Genomic DNA, 17,704 nt, shown 5'->3' on the forward strand with positions numbered 1-17,704 from the left:
TTTCAACAGGTCTTGAAAAGAAATCAATAATGATAGAAGCATATGTTGTGATGTTCTTTCATTAACCCGGTTTACATAGCATATTTGACGAGGCTCTAGCTCGTTAATTTGGCGATAATTTCGTTGCAGTGGTCTTCAAATATTTAGAGGGGATCATTTTGTAAATTGTTAAGCACCATTTGCATCTTTTGCAATATCACGGACGGAGATATAAGTTTGCAACAAACCCTATGTAAACGCGTCTATCGTATCTAAATGAGAGGAAAGCTGGATTCCTAGCGCCATAGGCGGCAAGGAAAGTCATTGAAGGTTGCTTCGATGCGAATAGAGGACGCGCCAGTCGCATTTACAGCCTCGGGCTGCTGGGCTTCCGGCGACAAGGAAATGAATCTGAGTTCTCGCCCTCGGAAACCTTTAACGATGCACTCGGCGTGAGTTGTAATGGCTATTACAATGACTTCGACATGCAGTGTAAACTAAGAGATGTCAGGCTGTGCAAATCCAGTGTGTTGATCGTTTGGCAATGGCATAAATATCCATGTCAAACGGTAAACGCCAAATGGTCCATGGACTGGAAAACTCGAGATAAAATAAAAACCAAGGCCATATATAGGATAAAAACCGCCTCCACATTCACCCCATACGATACGTTTTCGTTCCATCAGAAATGATGTACAAAATGACACTGCAGCGCTACTCCAAAGAAGCACATTGGTAGAGCACGGGCAACATAGCTTGTTATAATCCCAAACGCGTAAAAAGTGAAAACATACGTTGTCGAAACACCAACAAAACGTCAAAAAAGGTGGAATGTGCGTTTTATTGTGAACACGCGACTCATGCGACACTTTGTACCATACGCACGAATAATGTGGCCATTTCAATAGATAAGTGCCACGCGAATATCGTCACATACTTCCCAATCTCTAGCGCGCAGCTCAACTTCACACACCCACAAGACGGTCCGCAATTCATTTCACTACATGTCAGCTTTGCCAGAGACTAATAACAGCATTCAATGTAGTGGAATTGGGGTCAGACTATCAGCACGCCAGGGGATCGCTTCCGTTATATCGTACTTTTTCTGGAAATGTTGCCCATAATGCTAGACTTTCAGTGTTATGGCGAGCCAAATCTTTGCACGTGGATAGTTAAATTGATATTTGAGCCATTTGGAGCGAGGTTTCTATCTACTACTGACATTAAGGCTGAAGTTGCACTGACAAGACGGTACATTCACGACCTTACAAACAGTGGCAGGGTAGGAACATGCTTCTTCTTTGAAAATAGTGCCCCACACATACCCGATAAGGTTGTACGTATTTACGATATACGTTCGCTTTACGACACTGTGCGATTGTGAAATCTACGTCACATATTATCGACCGAGTGCAATAAATATACGACAGGTGACTGTGAAGTAACTTAGTCAACAAGCAAGTGCACAGCTGTGATGCTTGCCGATTGATTGCTTGCACACAACAAAACGTTCACTATGTGACACGAGTTATTTATGAAATTAAAGCTAATTAACTAGAACATGAATAACATTTTTTGGATGACATAGCAACAAATATCATGGACAATGTGTTAGGCAGTTATAAGAAGTGGACATCTTCTAAGGTTCATTGTGCTTCTCTTGTGCGCCATTTCCAAGAAGATGAGGCACTTTGCAATTGGTTTCCAATCAAGTACCTAGGTCAAGGCCAGGTTCAGGTATCTTAGTTTCATGTTAATTACCATAAACGTAGTATGGTAATGATAATTGAAACCTCCTATGGACTCTGCGATCAGATGTTATGTAAAAAGCAAAACGAAAGAACATCCAGGTGATGATAATGTGACGTCCTGCCGATAGATAAACTATGAATTTGGGCAAAGTCCTTATCACATACTGGTACGTAATGTCTAAACTTGAACTGCCCGAGCAGTGAATGAAACACTAGAGACCAATAGCCTTTAGAGAAATGAACGACATCATACTATCCACCGAACACATAGACACTAACGAAACGTCGCCTGGGGCGAGCTGACTGGGACCTGCTTCTTTGGTATGGAAACGAGATCGTAACTAATCTTATGGGTACCCCATGTCTTGTTCTGTTTAATTAAATATTTATACACCATGGACATAACCCAACTTCCAACAAATTCTCATTACCCTTCAATGATGAAAGGGGAATCAACAAACGTATGAGGCGCCCGAAACTACATAATCCTAGCATTTCGCACGAAAAAAATCCCTTCACAGAACGAAGGAATTCCTTCACGCTATGAAGGTATCCCTTCATCCTCACGCATCGTTCTTGATGAAGACCTTGGGTCGGCTGAATATCCTGATGCCTTCCTCCACTTTCTGAAGCTGCCGCTCTAAATCTGCCCGCTGTGCTACCAGACGAGACGAAGTATGGGCGATGGGGAGCGAACGGAGTTCCGAGAGCAGCGTCACGTGATCTGGGGGCGCAAACAGGCAGGTCACGTGACGTAAGGGATACAGGCGTATACTTATAGGACAATCGATCTGCGGACAACAGGCATATAAAAATGTCATGTGACATGTGTGATCCGAGCGCATGGAACAGGTGATGTCCCGTTCATACACAGAAACAAGTGACTCTTGAGACACAAATTAAAAAAAAAATCGTATGATATTTAGGTGCATTGAGCCTCTCATAGCCTTTACATTTGCCCTGTAGCCTCTCCCCAGTCCCACACAAATTATTTAGCCTCTCCCCAAACCCCCACTCACTCTCTTTAAGCACACTGTAGCCTCTCCCCCCCCCCACTCACTCTCTCAGAATATAGCCTCTCCCGAGCCCCCCCCCCCCCCAACTCACTCTCTTTGACCACACCTTAGGTCTATAGCCTCTGCCCAGCCCCCAACTCACTCTCTTTAAGCACGTCGAGCGTCTGTAGCCTCTTTCCAACCCTTCACCTACTCTATAGCCTCTCCCAAGCCTCCCCAACTCACTCTCTTTGACCCCACCCTAGGCCTATAGCCTCTCCCGAGCCTCCCCAACTCACTCTCTTTGGACCCCACCCTAGGCCTATAGCCTCTCCCCAGCCCCCCAACTCACTCTCTTTGACCACATCGAGCGTGTGTTGCCTCTCGCCAACCCTTCACCTACTCTATATATAGCCTCTCCCGAGCCTCACCAACTCACTCTCTTTGACCACACCCTAGGTCTATAGCCTCTCCCGAGCCTCCCCCACTAACTCTCTTTGACCACACCCTAGGTCTATAGCCTCTCCCGAGCCTCCCCAACTCACTGTCTTTGAGTACACCCTAGGTCTATAGCTTCTTCCCAGCCCCACACAAACTGTGTAGCCTTTATGAACTCCCAACTCACTCTCTTTAAGCACGTCGAGCGTCTGTAGCCTCTCCCCAGCCCCACACAAACTGTTCCCAACTCACTCTCTTTGAGCACATCGAGCGTCTGTAGCCTCTCCCCGTCTGCCATCCGAATATGTCCCGGGGGACAGGCCGGGTCGGGGGCTGACTCGATCCGTCTTCGCTCTTCGTCTGCCCACTGCTGTTGACGACGGACTAAGTATCTGGGGAGAGAGGGTTAGATGGACGGGGTCAGTATGGGGTCATGCAGGTCAGTAGTAGGTCATTTGTGCTGACGACGTACTAGGTATCTGGGGAGAGACCAGAGGGACAGGTCATTTTGGGGTCATGCGGGTCAGTAGTAGGTCATTTCGAGTCAGTTCATTGCTGTTGACGAACTAGGCATCTGAGGGAGGGACCAGACTAGGGACAAGTCATTTCACTGGCAGGGCAAGCTGAGGGAGAGACACAGGTGGGTCAATAGTGAATCATTGGGTCAGTCCATTGTACTCCGGCCCTGTTTCACGGCACTACGCTGCAGAGCGATACGCGTAGCGGTGTATTGGGTTTCCATGGAAACATCAACAAACTCAGACGCTCGCAACGCTGGAGCGTCGAGCCGAATTCGTCTCGCACGCCGCACCAATACAGCAGCGTAGCGCAGCGTCGGGCCGTGAGACAGGGCCCAGGTACCCAGGGGAGGTGTCAGAGAGGTTAGAGGGGCAAGGTGATTGTGAGGTCACTGGGTAGCTGTTTGTTTAGTGAGTTTAGTGTGGTAGGTTTAGGGAGTTTGGTGAGAAGTTTAGTGGGTCATTTATAGTCAGCCCATTGTTTGGTGCCGCTGCACTAGGCACCAGGTGATAATTCTGGAGGTTTAGGGCGCTCGGAGCTGATAGTAGCACACATATACCTAGGGCCTAGGGGAGGTGTGTGGGTGGGAGGTATTGGGGGTCATTGCAGGGTCGTGGAGGTCATTTAGGGTGAGCCATTTGCCGCTGGCGGGCGCAACCAGGTACTTGAGAGATAGGGGAGAGCTGGGGTGGGTGGGCTAGGGGATCACGATGGGTACACTCGGGGAAGGGCCATTTGAGTGAATCACTCGTGGGTTATAAGAGGTCACCAGCGAGTGATTAGGAGCGCAAGTCAGAGTAGGTATTCAATTTTAACATGGTACTCCAGCGAATAGTTCGCCGATCTCTTCCTACAGTACTCCAGCGAATAGTTGGCCGCTCTCTTGCTAGGTGCTGACTGAGTGAAACTATGCAAGGTCATACAGCTGTTTTCTTTTTACAAATTTAGTCCGAACCTTTTGAATGGAAAGCTTCAGAAGGAGTCAATGACAGAGCCATCGCCAAAAACAGTCTGTTGGTTCCGATCTAAAAATATCTAACTCACAACACAGACCCCCAATAATCCACTTAACTAAGTTATAAATCACCAACATCGCCATCCCATCCTCTCCCCGCCCACCCACCTGGGCAGAGATCCGGGCTGCGTCTTGGGCTTCACTACCGCCGCCTCCTCCCCACGCCGGGGTACACTCCTAGCTCTTCGTGACCGCTGGGAGGCCATTCGACGGTTCAGTCTCACAAAGTCTTTTGGTGTCTCTGATGACTCTTGTGAGGAGGGATGAGAACCCGGTGCTGTCTTGCCGGGAGTGTGAGAGGGAGAATGGTTGGATGAGGTATTGGTAGGGTTTGGAGAATCGTCGATGGGTGGTGGATGGGAGATGGGCGCCACACGTGATGCTGCGTCATTTCTTGTCGACACCACGCCACGTTTGTCACCTGATCGCATCGCGCCGTGCTCGTCTCCAGCACGCGCCAGTTTCGTCACACTTTGCGACTTCCGCTTGTTGAGCAGACGGTTGGGTGCTTCAGGCGCAGCACGAGCGGCAGCACCCATCTCGTAGCGTCTCAGATGACTTGAACTTCCGACTGTTGACAATAGATGGCGCTCGGTACGGTGCTTTCGCTCGCTCTAACGCCTGTTCTCGGAAACTGAGTCGGGTTTCATCACTGAACCTCGTCACGGGAGGCTCAGATACCCTTCCTGTCGACGCTGCCCCCCTTGACATGTCCTGTCGGCTAGAAGAATACAGCTGACGGACTTCAGAGGTCAACTCGCGTGTGCTGCCATCTGTTGGTGACCGCCGTAAACTACCGATGAGCGCTCTGATTCGCTCACGACGCAGGTCGCTTTCAGATGAGCGGTCTGATATGTTTCCATTGGGTATGTTGAGGCGAACAGAGCGAGTAGGATTGTCTTCAACGTCGCCGCCTCCGTCTCCGTTATGAGTTCGGTCAGGCCACGACGGTGCCGAGGAGAGTGAAGGAATTCCTTCACCGCCGTTGGTGTGGGATGAAGGAAATCTCTCGCCATTTGTGGCGTGTGAAGGGAATGCTTCGCGGGTCCGGTTTCGTGAAGGGATTCCTTCATCATCGAAAGGCGAAGACAGCCGATCGCCGTTGAGGGTCCTGGTAGATTGGTTATTGTTCATCACGCTCCCTGAATGATTGTGCCGACTTGCAGCTGATGCAGCATGCATCTGGTACTGATTCAAGTCAGCTGCAGAAGAAGTCAAAGTTGCTCCTGAAGACAAGCTCCCGGAACCGATATCACCAGACGAAGACACCCGTCGAAAGCCACGCGGTGAAGGAATCCCTTCATCACACACACGAAATCCTTCCTTTGGTGAAGTTATCCCTTCACCCGGTGAAGGAAACCTTCCGTTTTCAGCCGGCACGTGCTGCCTGCCTGGCGAGATGACCCTGACCCCACGCACGCCCTCGACTGCCGAGAGGTCACCGTTCAGCTGACCCAGGTCAATGTGACGGCGCGGAGAGCCGGGGCTGGCCACGAACGACGCAGCTGAGGATGATGACTTGGAGTGACTGAGCGCTTCCTGGAAAAGAAGGATAAAAACCATCGTCAGCTGTCATCTTAGATGCAACACGGGATTTGCTGGAAAACGGTAATGTCATAGCATAAGGTAATGTGTTCGACTAAACCTTGTAATATTTTCATATAAAATTCAGCTTCAATGTTTGAATTGACAGATTCAATGAGATCACAGGTCCGCGCTAGAACAGCCTGTTGCATAGGCCTCTACCACTACCTCCCGATCCCAAAAATGGCAGTTAACCAGTAACCACCAAACATATCCCAATCCATAACACATTCCCTTCTCTTCCCATCCCGCAGCCTGATTGGCTGACCTCAGTGACGCCATTGATGGGCAGAGCTCTCATTGGCTGTCGTCCTCCGCCGCTGTGACGACCGTGGCTGCGATTGGTCCGTAGTTTTTCACGAGCGTTGACACACTCGGTACCACCTGTCGAGCGAAGAGTAGTTGTTGGTTCAAAGAACATCCTGCCATTAGCAGAACTGAGTAATTCAAGTAAGAAGGTGTTAGAAATAGGCATGTGTTTGTCAGTGTTTGTGAAATAGGTGCAGTGTTTGTCAAAACTGTGACTTTTTTACCCGTGTCTCTGTCTTGAAAAACGTGAAAATCGTATCTCGTTACTCCGTTCGTTATTCTAGATACCAGTATAACGCCTTTTGGGGTGACTAACGGAGCGAGCGAGAGGGTGGACCTTGCACGTGCGAAATTGCGAGGGGTACCTCCAACTGACTTGTGCACGGCACCCTACTAACCGGTCTCTAGCGATGTGCCAAATTTGGGCACAATTGGCCCAGCCGTTCTCGAGATCTGGAAGCGGCCCCTGCACGTGCGCACGTGCAAAATGGGTCCCAACTGACTTGTGCACGGCACCCTACTAACTGCTCCGTAACCGTGTACCAAATTTGAGCGCAATCGGTCGAGCCGTTCTCGAGATCTGGAAACGACCCCTGCACGTGCGCACGTGCAGCAGCGCCCCAACTCTGGCACATGGATATGCAGTGCCTAGTGGGTGCCTACCTACATGCCAACTTTCAGCGCAATCGGCCCAGTAGTTACCGAGATATTGCAACAATTACAAAAGTGACACCTCTTCGTTTTGCACGTGCACGTGCATAAGGGGTCACCCACATGCATCGGGAATAGTCCAATACTTGGTAGAAGGAATGAAGCTACCCTACAAAAATTACCGCATGTAAATCGGTCAAGTGGTTGCTGAGATATAAGCGTCGCAAAAGCGTGACCACGGCCGGCCGGCCGCTCATACTCAGAAATTTCCGTTAATCTAAGGAAGACTACGCTCGCTTCGCTCGCTCCGTAATAATGTAGCGGAAGTTCGTTGCTCTGTCCCTCTGCAATGCACACTTAGTGATGCGTATTTTACACACTTCTAGGACGAACCACAAAGTAAAACCGTCAAGAACTATCTAAGACTAGCTATAACCGCCAAGATTTTGGGCCCACCAACAAAGTCCACGGGACCACCTGCTCCGACGCGTTAAGTGGAAGATCTAAGAAGGTTCCGTCGGCCGCTCCGTAAGCCGAGCAGCTGATGAAACACCAAAATTTACCGCTCACGAGCGACTGGTCAGCGGCGGCGGCCGTTGCCTTATATCATGTTCCAGAGTGGTGCCTCGAGTTAAACGACTGTGCCTTTGCACCATTCTGCTATCACCTTGTTGCTATAGTGTACTGCAAGTTTCACTGAATATCTATGCTCTATTTCCTGCGTACGTTTGGTTCCTTAATAAACATTGTGTCTGTGAAAAAGAAGCCTCCAGGTGAAGCCCCGTCGGGCTAGGACACGCCGGACCTAGATCTCCAAAAGAAGACCGACAGCATAGGACGGGAAGTTACTGGGGGAGCTGAGACGAGGCACCGGCAGGCTGGGGCCGAGGAGCCGCCCCAAAGACTGACTGGAATGTATAGCGTGGGACTGAATAGGACGCTGGGATAAACCCTGGCCTTGGATGAAGGTATCTAGCTCCTTTCATTCACGCTCTAGCCTTTGCCTGAGAAGGGGCGTTTTCGGCCACATCCATTTATTTGCGTGTGTTGAGAAAACTAAAACACTGTGCCACGGATGCTTGGTATAACCTTTCATTATGCACATTGCACAATACCAGGCTACATGTATCTCGCAGGGGTGGAATCTGAAAGCAGGGGGCCGGAGGGCAATTAGTAAAGTGATTACTAAGTCCTCACCCTTCCAATCCTCTAACAGGTCAATTATCACATGACAATATCAAAAGCCTTCAGCAAGTCGCCCCAGGCGCCCTGTTTTCAGACTCCACACTTGCAGGTAGCATATGCTACCTATATACCTATATCCCATGCCCCTGACACCATCAGCTGCCTTCTGGGCCTCGTTTCATAAAGAGAGTCTGTAACTTACGGCCGGTTTTTGGACTTGTATTGCAAGTGCATGTGAAGAGATAAAGTTATTTCCCCCTCCCCTTGTTCTTGCCTACAAGATAAATCAATTCAACGATTCAAATGATCGTCATCGCTTCACAAGCGCTTGCAATTCAAGACCAAAACCGACGTAAGTTACAGACTCGCTTTGTGAAAGGAGGCCCAGCTGCTCTCACCTGCTGTCACAGAAGGGAGGCCTGGAGCGACTGCGGCCGGTGGGGAAGGCTGACCCAGCAGGAACCCCACCGTACCACCGGTGTGCTGCTGCCAGATCTTCCGTGCCTCTGGCCGCACACGGAACGGCCGGCACGGCATGTCACGACCCCAGCCGTGAGATCGTCGTGGCTGCTGGATGCGACGCTATCTTTTGGGGGCGCTTGATGCTGCCGTCTGCCGGGCATTGCTTGCCTACTGGAAAGAGGTGGGGGGTAATACCAACTGAGCTACAGGACCAACAGGGCTGTCTCATCCCTATCTCCGTAACGTGTCGTGTGCGACCAATGACGTCACGGCATTGCGGCGTTCTGATTGGGCGGCAGCTCCGAATCGCCCGACTGGTGGTCCCCGCTCGACAAGCGCACGTGCGCCGACTATAGGCATTTGTAGTGGCATTGACGGCAGAAAAAAGTGAGTTAATGCAGAGCTCTGAATATACTTGAATAGTGTCTAAGCCGTTAGTAATACGTAAAAACGTCAGATAGGTTTCTTGTTTGTCTTGATTTGAGCTTTAATATGATATGATTTTTACCTTAGTGTCGAGTCTGGCAGCTATGTGGGAGAGCCCTAAAGTTGGGTCATTTTCCATAGAATTGCATTACAGCCGTCCGACGCTTCGTACCTGTGACGTCACGGAAATCGCTGCTTTGGCCTAATGAGCATACCTTCTATATAGGGCCTTGCAGGACCAATATGATTATTATGATATATATTTATCCATACGATGAATTATATCCAATATCTGGCCTAGGACAGTCGGGCACACTGTGGTATTTCCGATCCATTTATGGAAACGTTTCCATTTTTGGAACAATGTTCCAAAAATGGATACGCCGTTTCCAAAAATAGAAACGGTCTGTTCCATAAATGGAGACGCTGTGTGCATCGCTACCTTTAAAGCAAACTGGGCATTGATTGGTGCAATTTGGCATGCGCAGGATGCCACCAATCGACAGCCAGTATTCTAGTTTATGTTCCTGTTCTCCGACTTTCCGATCAGAAAACCGAAAGTTGACGAACGAGGCGATGCTTATAACATGTCGACGTGATAAAAAAATTCACACGTTTTTCTAATCGAAAATAATAACATTTATGAATGTTTTGTACAAAAAATAACGTTTTTAACAGACTACTGAAAGACTGGCCGATTGATTGGAACAACCACATCACTGGGAACTTCAGTTTTTCATTCATTTTCACGCTGCATTTTCCGGTGTACTAGCGGCCTGGTGGTCGTCAATCTTTGATTAAATCGCATGAAAGTTGTTGCAAAGCCCTATTTGGAGACTTAAGTGGGCATTTTATGATATTTCAAATGTGCTGAATATGATCGTAGGCTCGGATCAACGTAAATCTCCGTGCACATACGTAAAAAGCAGGATGGAAGTAAGGTCTGCACCGTCGTCACACCAAATACCGTTGTATTCTGACGATGAATTTATTCATTCTAGCTCATGTGTAACATTGATATCAATTTTATATATTGAAATGATATCTACGCTTTATGTATTGCCCACTTTGGACCACATCTGTCCAGTAGTTTCTGGGAAATCTTAGTTTTAGTTGACTTTTGAATGTGCTCAAGTTGCGGCACGTAATGTATTATTATCGAACCCGACGTCCAAGCTAACTGCCGAGAGCCGAGATGCTAAACCAGTCCCAAACATCAAATTTTTAGTTGCATGTGAATTTTAAAAACACATTAAAGCTAAGTTTGCACACATTTGAACTTCAGTGTTTCTATTTTTGGAACATCGGCGTTTCCATTTTTGGAAACTAAGTCTCCATAAATGGATACGATTCAGGAGGATTTTAAAGACGTGAATTTGAATGCATACGACAGCTTTCCATGCAAGAAGACAAGTGCTTTTGGTGTATCTGAGCTTGTTTTAAGCGAAACAGTTGTTATACATCAAATCCAGCCACCCTTGGCAAGAAAATATGTGCGGAGATGTTAGCGTTTCTATTTATGGAATGAGCGTTTCCATTTTGGAACAGAAGAGTAGTCAAAATTGGAAACGTTTCCAATAATAGAAACGTCTCCATAAATGAATCGGAGATACCACAGTGCGCCCGACTGAGGATTTCCGTAGATTAGAGATCCATTCCATTGATTCCAGAAATGAGAAATACCAAGAAGGATCACTTATCAAGTATCAACCATGCATGGCAAAACATTACAAAATAATAAAATAAAATCACAGTGCGAATAAAACTATAAAAATTTGATAAAATCCAACACACTTTACTCCAGTGCCCCGCCGGTCGAATGTTTACAAAATAAGAGCGTTTCTGGCGCATATGTTACATGTCTTTCAAGGATTTGGAAAATAACTTGTCAATTCAGCAGCAACGAATATTACCTTCCAAATAAGCGGGCCACATATACGATTCCAGGACAAAAAGTCAAAAGACAAAATGTCAAAAGACAAAAGTCAAATGCAAAAAGTCAAAATGGATGAAAGTCAAATGGAAAAAAGTCAAATGGATAAAAGTCAAAACGGATAAAAGTCAAAAGACAAAAAGTCAAATGGCAAAAAGTCAAAACGTCCAAAAGTCAAAAATGCAAAAAGTCAAATGGTAAAAAGTCAAAATGGCGAAAAGTCAAAAACGCAAAAAGTCAAAAGCAAAAAGTCAAATGGCGAAAAGTCAAAATGGCAATAAGTCAAAACGCAAAAAGTCAAAAGCAAAAAGTCAAATGGCAAAAAGTCAAAATGGCGAAAAGTCAAAAACGAAAAAAGTCAAAAGCAAAAAAGTCAAATGGCAAAAAGTCAAAATGGCGAAAAGTCAAAAACGCAAAAAGTCAAAAGCAAAAAGTCAAATGGCAAAAAGTCAAAAAACGCGAAAAGTCAAAATGATAAAAATCAAATGGAAAAAGTCAAATAAGAAAAAGTCAAAAGTAAAAAGTCATATAGGTATCTAAAAAACCATAAGACACCGCTCGCTCGTAATTAACCCTATGGCGTTGCATGGAAAAAAATGAGTTCAAACTGCCTCGAGCCCGGCTCCAACATTGAGAAAGTTCCAGCGCCAGTGCTCCCACATGTAATAATAACCTGTGAATCATTTTCATTTTATTACTTAATGGATTCGTTCATTAAAATATGTTCATTTCTTTTAACCAAATTTCTATAAACCCAGCGCGTTGGATGCTGGACCAGTCAGCGATGACCGTACAGAGACCAGAGAGCGTGAGTGGACGGAGGGGACCGCGTCCAGTCTATCGGGCACGTTTAAACTTTCAGATAAAACTTTGCCATAGCACTGGAATTGCACGATGGGGCAGTGGTGACCCGGGAACGTTTGAAAAGTTGATGGGGTAGGTTGAAAGTTGAGGGGACAAAAATTGCAACTCAAAATTTTGAAATTATCTCGTCTTTTGTATTTTTTACTTTAAGTCCATTGACGTCATTTAAAGGTAGTGTGCCACCTTTGAAAGATTTCCCATTTTATTTTTCCTAGGATAAGAAGCTTCTGTTTTTACCTAATATCGCAAAAAAAATCAAAAATGGGCCTGGAATAGTGCCTTTTTCGCCTAAAAGTTTATCGGTTTTTAGATATGTATAACAACTGTAGTGGGCTCACCTGTAAACAGGCATCGGCAACAATCGCGAATGCGGCGCACATGTGACAATAAGCAAAGGTCATGTCGGCCGGTGGAATCGCCGACTTACTGGAGGTTCGGTGTGCCGATGCGTCCCCAAAGCCGGTCTCGAGCACTCTGTGTATTTGATAATTCACGCACGCTTTTATACAGGATCTTTCACGCACAGCGCGATCATATAAGGAGCGTCATGCGGCAAGCGCATAAGCTTATTCGAGGAACGACGCGGAAACCTCTGCAGAACCGGTCAGTCGTTGAATTAATAACCCGGATCTGCAGCGGGCCGCACGCACCTGAACAAGGCCATACGCGCTTGTAGCAATAGTCCTTTGAGCAAAGCCTTGCGACATTACCTCCCCTCCCCCATGAGCCGACAATAGGAGGCGTCAGAACAACACACGACCGAGTGAAGAAGTAGACGTCCCGAGCTGGTGGGTGACTTGCTCGCAGCGCGGAGATGTGTAGGTTCTCCGGATCTTGATGTCCGAGATCCCGGCCCATGACAGAGCCGCGCCGATGAGGTCACCGTCAGTGGACAGTGACAGAAGGCGCGGCCGGCTGGAGCGGGCGGTACTGTCGACTGCTGGCGGCCAGTGATTGTGGTGGCAACTGGCTGGAGTCGACAGCGACGGCCGTTGGTGGAGGGGACCTCTGGATGGTGCGCGAGCAGAAGTCGACGGGGACGTCTCGAGTCGATGCACTGGTACCGGACCATGGTTGTGTGGCGATTGTACTTGTAGGGCGATTTTGACCGCACTCGGGTAATGTGGTCCCGAGAATGCACGCCGGATAATCGCCATGGAGTCAGGTACCAGTGGCGGTGTGGTTGACTCGGCTGGTACTCGACGTCCCGGCTGCCGGCCGGGCCCTTGGCCAGGCAGCGGAGACGTGAAGATCGGTCAGCCGTGTGTATTTGACAGTCCATTGTGGCCCATGAGGAGTGAGTCGGCATGCAGCAACAGGCGATGCGAGTATGGTCGGCTGTCTGCAACATACAAAATCTTTCATCAATGGCACATACGTACACGAGACAAACGAACAGACATATACAATTCTTAAAAACTATACATGATTTTTTTTATGGCGATCTGGTTGAAGTGGATGCAAGTAGGTATGCATATGAAACATGTGGGGCAACACATCAAGATAGTTGCCGCCAGACCGCCATGACATTAGCCGTAAGTACATGGTGATACAACCGAAAATGAAGGTCTTGACGAGCAGCCGAAGAAATGATATAGCCAAGATGTATGTATAGGGGCTATCGACGGCATAGATTGATTACCATCGAAAAGATGAAGATAGCGGCGATAATAGCGAAGAACCAGTAGAGACCCTGCTGTAGTGTAGTTCCCAATGAAGAAGTGGTCGAAAGAAAAGAATCAAAGAGACCACTAGAGTGAATAACGGCTGTGGACTGGGCGACCGTCTCATTGCGCTGGGTGAGGGAAAGAGTCGGGGTATCTAAACAGAAAGAGACGGGTTCACAGCTTTTAATTTCGTTATAGTAAAGACACAGTCTTTCCTCGTGACAGGGGACCGACGTAACGAACTGAATTGTCACGAGGGAGCTGTCAGTGGATAAGGCCACTGCACGGGATGAAAGTGGGATATTATTGAAGGATACGGAAACCGTACCTGGAGAGCAGATGGATTTGGCTCGTATGATAATTTTGGCAGCCACTGGACATGAATGACACCCAGTGACTGAATCAATCGATTCAATACGAGGACAAATTTTGTAATGGGATATGGCAAGGGACATGTCATTGAAGCGTATGTGAATATTTACTGGGGCACTCCGAAGTAGTTTAGATTGCAAAACACCGTCCGAATTAATGTAAAGGTGGTGGTTATGAACGGCGCGAGGAAGGATATTAGGACGCTGATTTTGGATAACCGAAATGTAACTTTGAGGGATATGGCATCGAAGGGTTGTTTCGTAGTTAGTGCAGTAAACCATGAGGGGGCTAAAAATAAAATCGGTAGACAGCGGTTTGGGGGCCTGAATGTCACCCAATTGACCTGGGGTAGGCTGAGATGGAGAAGAAGCGGATTCCAGATGTGAGTCAGAAAAGTCATGGACGTTTTGGACGAGGTATGGGGATGGCAGGGATAGGGGCTGGTCATAGGTACCTAAGACATTCAGTTCAATGCCGGAATTTGTAATAACTTGATCGGATGTCGTGGTATTGACTAAACGATTGTCGATAGCTTCCGAAATTGTAATGATCGGTTGACAAGTATGCCCTGTACAAGGGCGGATCTAGGGGGTCGTTTTGGGGGGGGTCACCAGTCGGCCGACATACCAGGTCTGGTGAATGAATTCTGACGACCGGGGGGGGGGGGGTAGGGAGCGAGTATGTCGAGATCAAAAAATGACATTTGATCTTCGTCGTTTATAAGATGAAGTTTTATCGTAAGTCACTCGGCTCAGTAGTTTTAGTTAGTGAAACCCACCTATATAGGAGCGTCGCCACGGATTTTTTACTGGGGGGGGGGGAGGTGGGTCGACCGACTTAAAAACCCAGAAGTAGATATAGTTACCTCACTTTTAGCCTAATGCATTAGTAAATAGTAGCATACAGTCACGATCTCTCTTATTGACCTGTGTATGAATCGGCGGCGCGAAGCGCCGCAAAAATTTGCAAAAAAAAGTTGTCAAAACACAGCTCTAAAACACAAATATTACAACCTTTTTAGCATGCTAGTACAAGCCGGAGTTCCTTCACAGTACACATATGAATTCCGATTCAATTTGACACGGTTGGTGTTATTACAGTCACTGTTATTTCTCTCTTATTGATTGGTGTATAAATCGGCGGCGCGAAGCGCCGAGAAAATTTGCAAAAGAATGTGTCGAAACACAGCTCCAAAACACAAATTTTACCACCCTTTTAGCATTGCAGTACAAGCCGGAGTTCCTTTACAGCACACATATGAATTCTGATTCAATTTGACACGGTTGGTTTATGTAATTACAGTCAAGATTTCGTATTGACCTGTACGTATGTACATAAATCGGCGGCGCGAAGCGCCGCGAAAAATTTGCAAAAACATTTGTCAAAACACAGAGGGGGCCTCCTCTCTACAGAGGACCACCGATCTCTACTGCGGGCCTCCTCTTTTCACAGGGCCTCTTAACTACAGAAGCTACAGGGCCTCCTCTCTACAGAGGGCTTCCTCTCTACTGAGGGTCTCTCCCTTTAAGAGGGCCTCCTTTACAGAGGGCCTCCTCTCTTCAAAGAGCCAGAGGACCTCATCTCTGCAAAGGGCCTCCTCTCTTCAGAGGGCCTCTTCTCTACAGAGGGCCTCCTTTCTTCAGAGGGCCTCTTCTCTACAGCGGGTCTCCACTCTTCAGAGGGCCTTCTGCATTCAGGCGGTCTCCTTTCCACAGAGGGCCTCCTCTCTACACAGGGCCTCCTCTCTACATAGAGCCTTCTCTCTACAGCAGGTCTCCTCTCTACAGAGGGCCTCCTCTTTAAAGGGGTCTCCTCTCTACAGGGGGCCTCCTCTCTACTGAGGGCCTCCTTTCTACAGAGGACCTCCTCTACAGAGGGCCTCCTACCTACTGAGGAGTCAGAGGGGCCCTAGCGGTCAGACACAGACACTAGCGGTTATTCACTGGAGGCCCCAGGAAGTAAGAAGGGCCCTAGCTGTCAGGCTGGTCAGAGGGCCCTGAATGTCCTGACGTGATTTTTGGGATTCCCGTGAATTTCTTTCGCCTCAGACGTGATTTTGACCTGCCAGGGCCCAGGGGCACTAAAAATAAAACAAACAAAATAAAAAATGAAAATAGGACATCACCAAAATTAAGTGACCGAAATCCGTTGAGTTTTTAATTTTGCGTATAGGTAGGGGCACCACGAATTAAATTCATGACCATCCCCTTGGAGTTTTCCTGGATCATCCCCTGGTGCTCGCACGGTTGAGACAAAAACGAGTAAGATTCTGGTCTTCAATACGCCTTTTCACGCAACACGATCCAGAAAAACAAAAGTATTAGCTCAGAAGTGTTTGACAGGTGATTTTGAGCATGCAAGACGGCGTCTATAGCGCATTTAGGTCTTCGGCTTTTGGGGGGGTCAAATGACCCTCTCAGACCTTTTGGGGGGGGTCATGACCCCGTGGACCCCCCCCAGGATCCGCCAGTGGCCCTGTAATCTTGTCAACACGATAGGTGGCATTGTACTGTGGGAGTAGGTACCAGCGGAAATGAAGGCAGGGATCATAATGAATGACGCCACAAAATCTAGTTTTTGCTGGAATAGAAATGCATGACGTGATGCCGGGCCATGAAAGTGATTCTTTGGTGATTTCCGGAAAGTATTCTCGCCGAGGAACACATTTGGCTCCCCAGCTGCAATACTCAAAGTTAGGGCATATCAACTTGGAAGAAATTTCAACGGAAACCGGAAAAGTATAATATTGGTGAATTGTGGTCCATTGGCAAAAGACGTCTTCAAATTTAATCCGAAGGTAATAAACATTGGCGCCACTGTCGTCCGAAAAGAACATGCAAGTCGTAGAACCTATGTTACTCAGACTAAGCTGTGCCTGTCCTGAGATAACACAGGATTGCTTACCTGTGGGCAGTGTTTGACACTGCGATATACGAGAAGATATTATTTTGAGTTCATTGCAGTCATCGTGAATAGAAGAAGCCAGAATGAGCGGTAAAAAACAAATAAGAATAACCACACTATACTTAAGCTGCATAGATTTAGGAGCGGGTGGTGTCTGTACCTGATTGGGTGAATCGGCAAATTGGGAGATTTTAGAGAAGGCTGTAGAAATCTGGCGGCGGGATGTATGGCCAGCTACAGCGCCCGTTCGTAGAGAAAGGCGGAAGCAAGAACGGACAAGACGGTAAATGCCAAAGATAATGTAGCAAATAGTACGAAGTATACTGAAAATAGCGTTACAGGCAGATCGAACGTAGATAATAACTAGACCAGAAACAACGATGATAAATCCATAAACTAAGTACTGAATGGTGTGGGGTAGGCATGAAAGATTCAACAACATTTCTTTGCAAAAAGTACAGGAGATTCTAGAGCATTGAGTAGAACTGGGGATCAAAACTGAGCCAGACAAAACGTTACCATCGGGAGAAACAAACGTAAACGATAACGTGCCTTCTGTGTAACGTAGTTCAGTTGGAAGAACAAATTGGCGATCGGTATCTGAAACAGTATGGATAATTTCGAGGCCATCTTTCCTGGCGATGAAAGTT

General features: G+C 47.4%; 2 protein-coding genes across 2 annotated transcripts; both read right to left on the reverse strand.

The window, feature by feature from the left end:
• Positions 1-802: 802 nt before the first annotated feature.
• On the reverse strand, positions 803-8,985 carry LOC122370496 (enkurin domain-containing protein 1-like). The gene is made up of 5 exons (XM_043346149.1): positions 8,825-8,985; positions 6,550-6,665; positions 4,806-6,236; positions 3,416-3,555; positions 803-2,454 (listed from the first exon to the last, which is right to left on the reverse strand). Exons 3-5 carry the CDS (start codon positions 5,234-5,236, stop codon positions 2,294-2,296), a joined length of 732 nt encoding a protein of 243 aa, XP_043202084.1. The 5' UTR covers positions 5,237-6,236; positions 6,550-6,665; positions 8,825-8,985; the 3' UTR covers positions 803-2,293.
• A 3,556-nt stretch (positions 8,986-12,541) lies between these two features.
• Positions 12,542-17,429, reverse strand: LOC122370489. The gene is made up of 2 exons (XM_043346143.1): positions 16,626-17,429; positions 12,542-14,718 (listed from the first exon to the last, which is right to left on the reverse strand). The coding sequence occupies exons 1-2, from the start codon at positions 17,185-17,187 to the stop codon at positions 13,730-13,732; spliced, it is 1,551 nt and encodes a 516-aa protein (XP_043202078.1). The 5' UTR covers positions 17,188-17,429; the 3' UTR covers positions 12,542-13,729.
• Positions 17,430-17,704: the final 275 nt, after the last annotated feature.

The sequence above is a fragment of the Amphibalanus amphitrite genome, unplaced genomic scaffold (assembly GCF_019059575.1).
Source record: "Amphibalanus amphitrite isolate SeventyFive unplaced genomic scaffold, NRLGWU_Aamphi_draft 001137F_arrow, whole genome shotgun sequence".
NCBI lineage: Eukaryota > Metazoa > Arthropoda > Thecostraca > Balanomorpha > Balanidae > Amphibalanus > Amphibalanus amphitrite.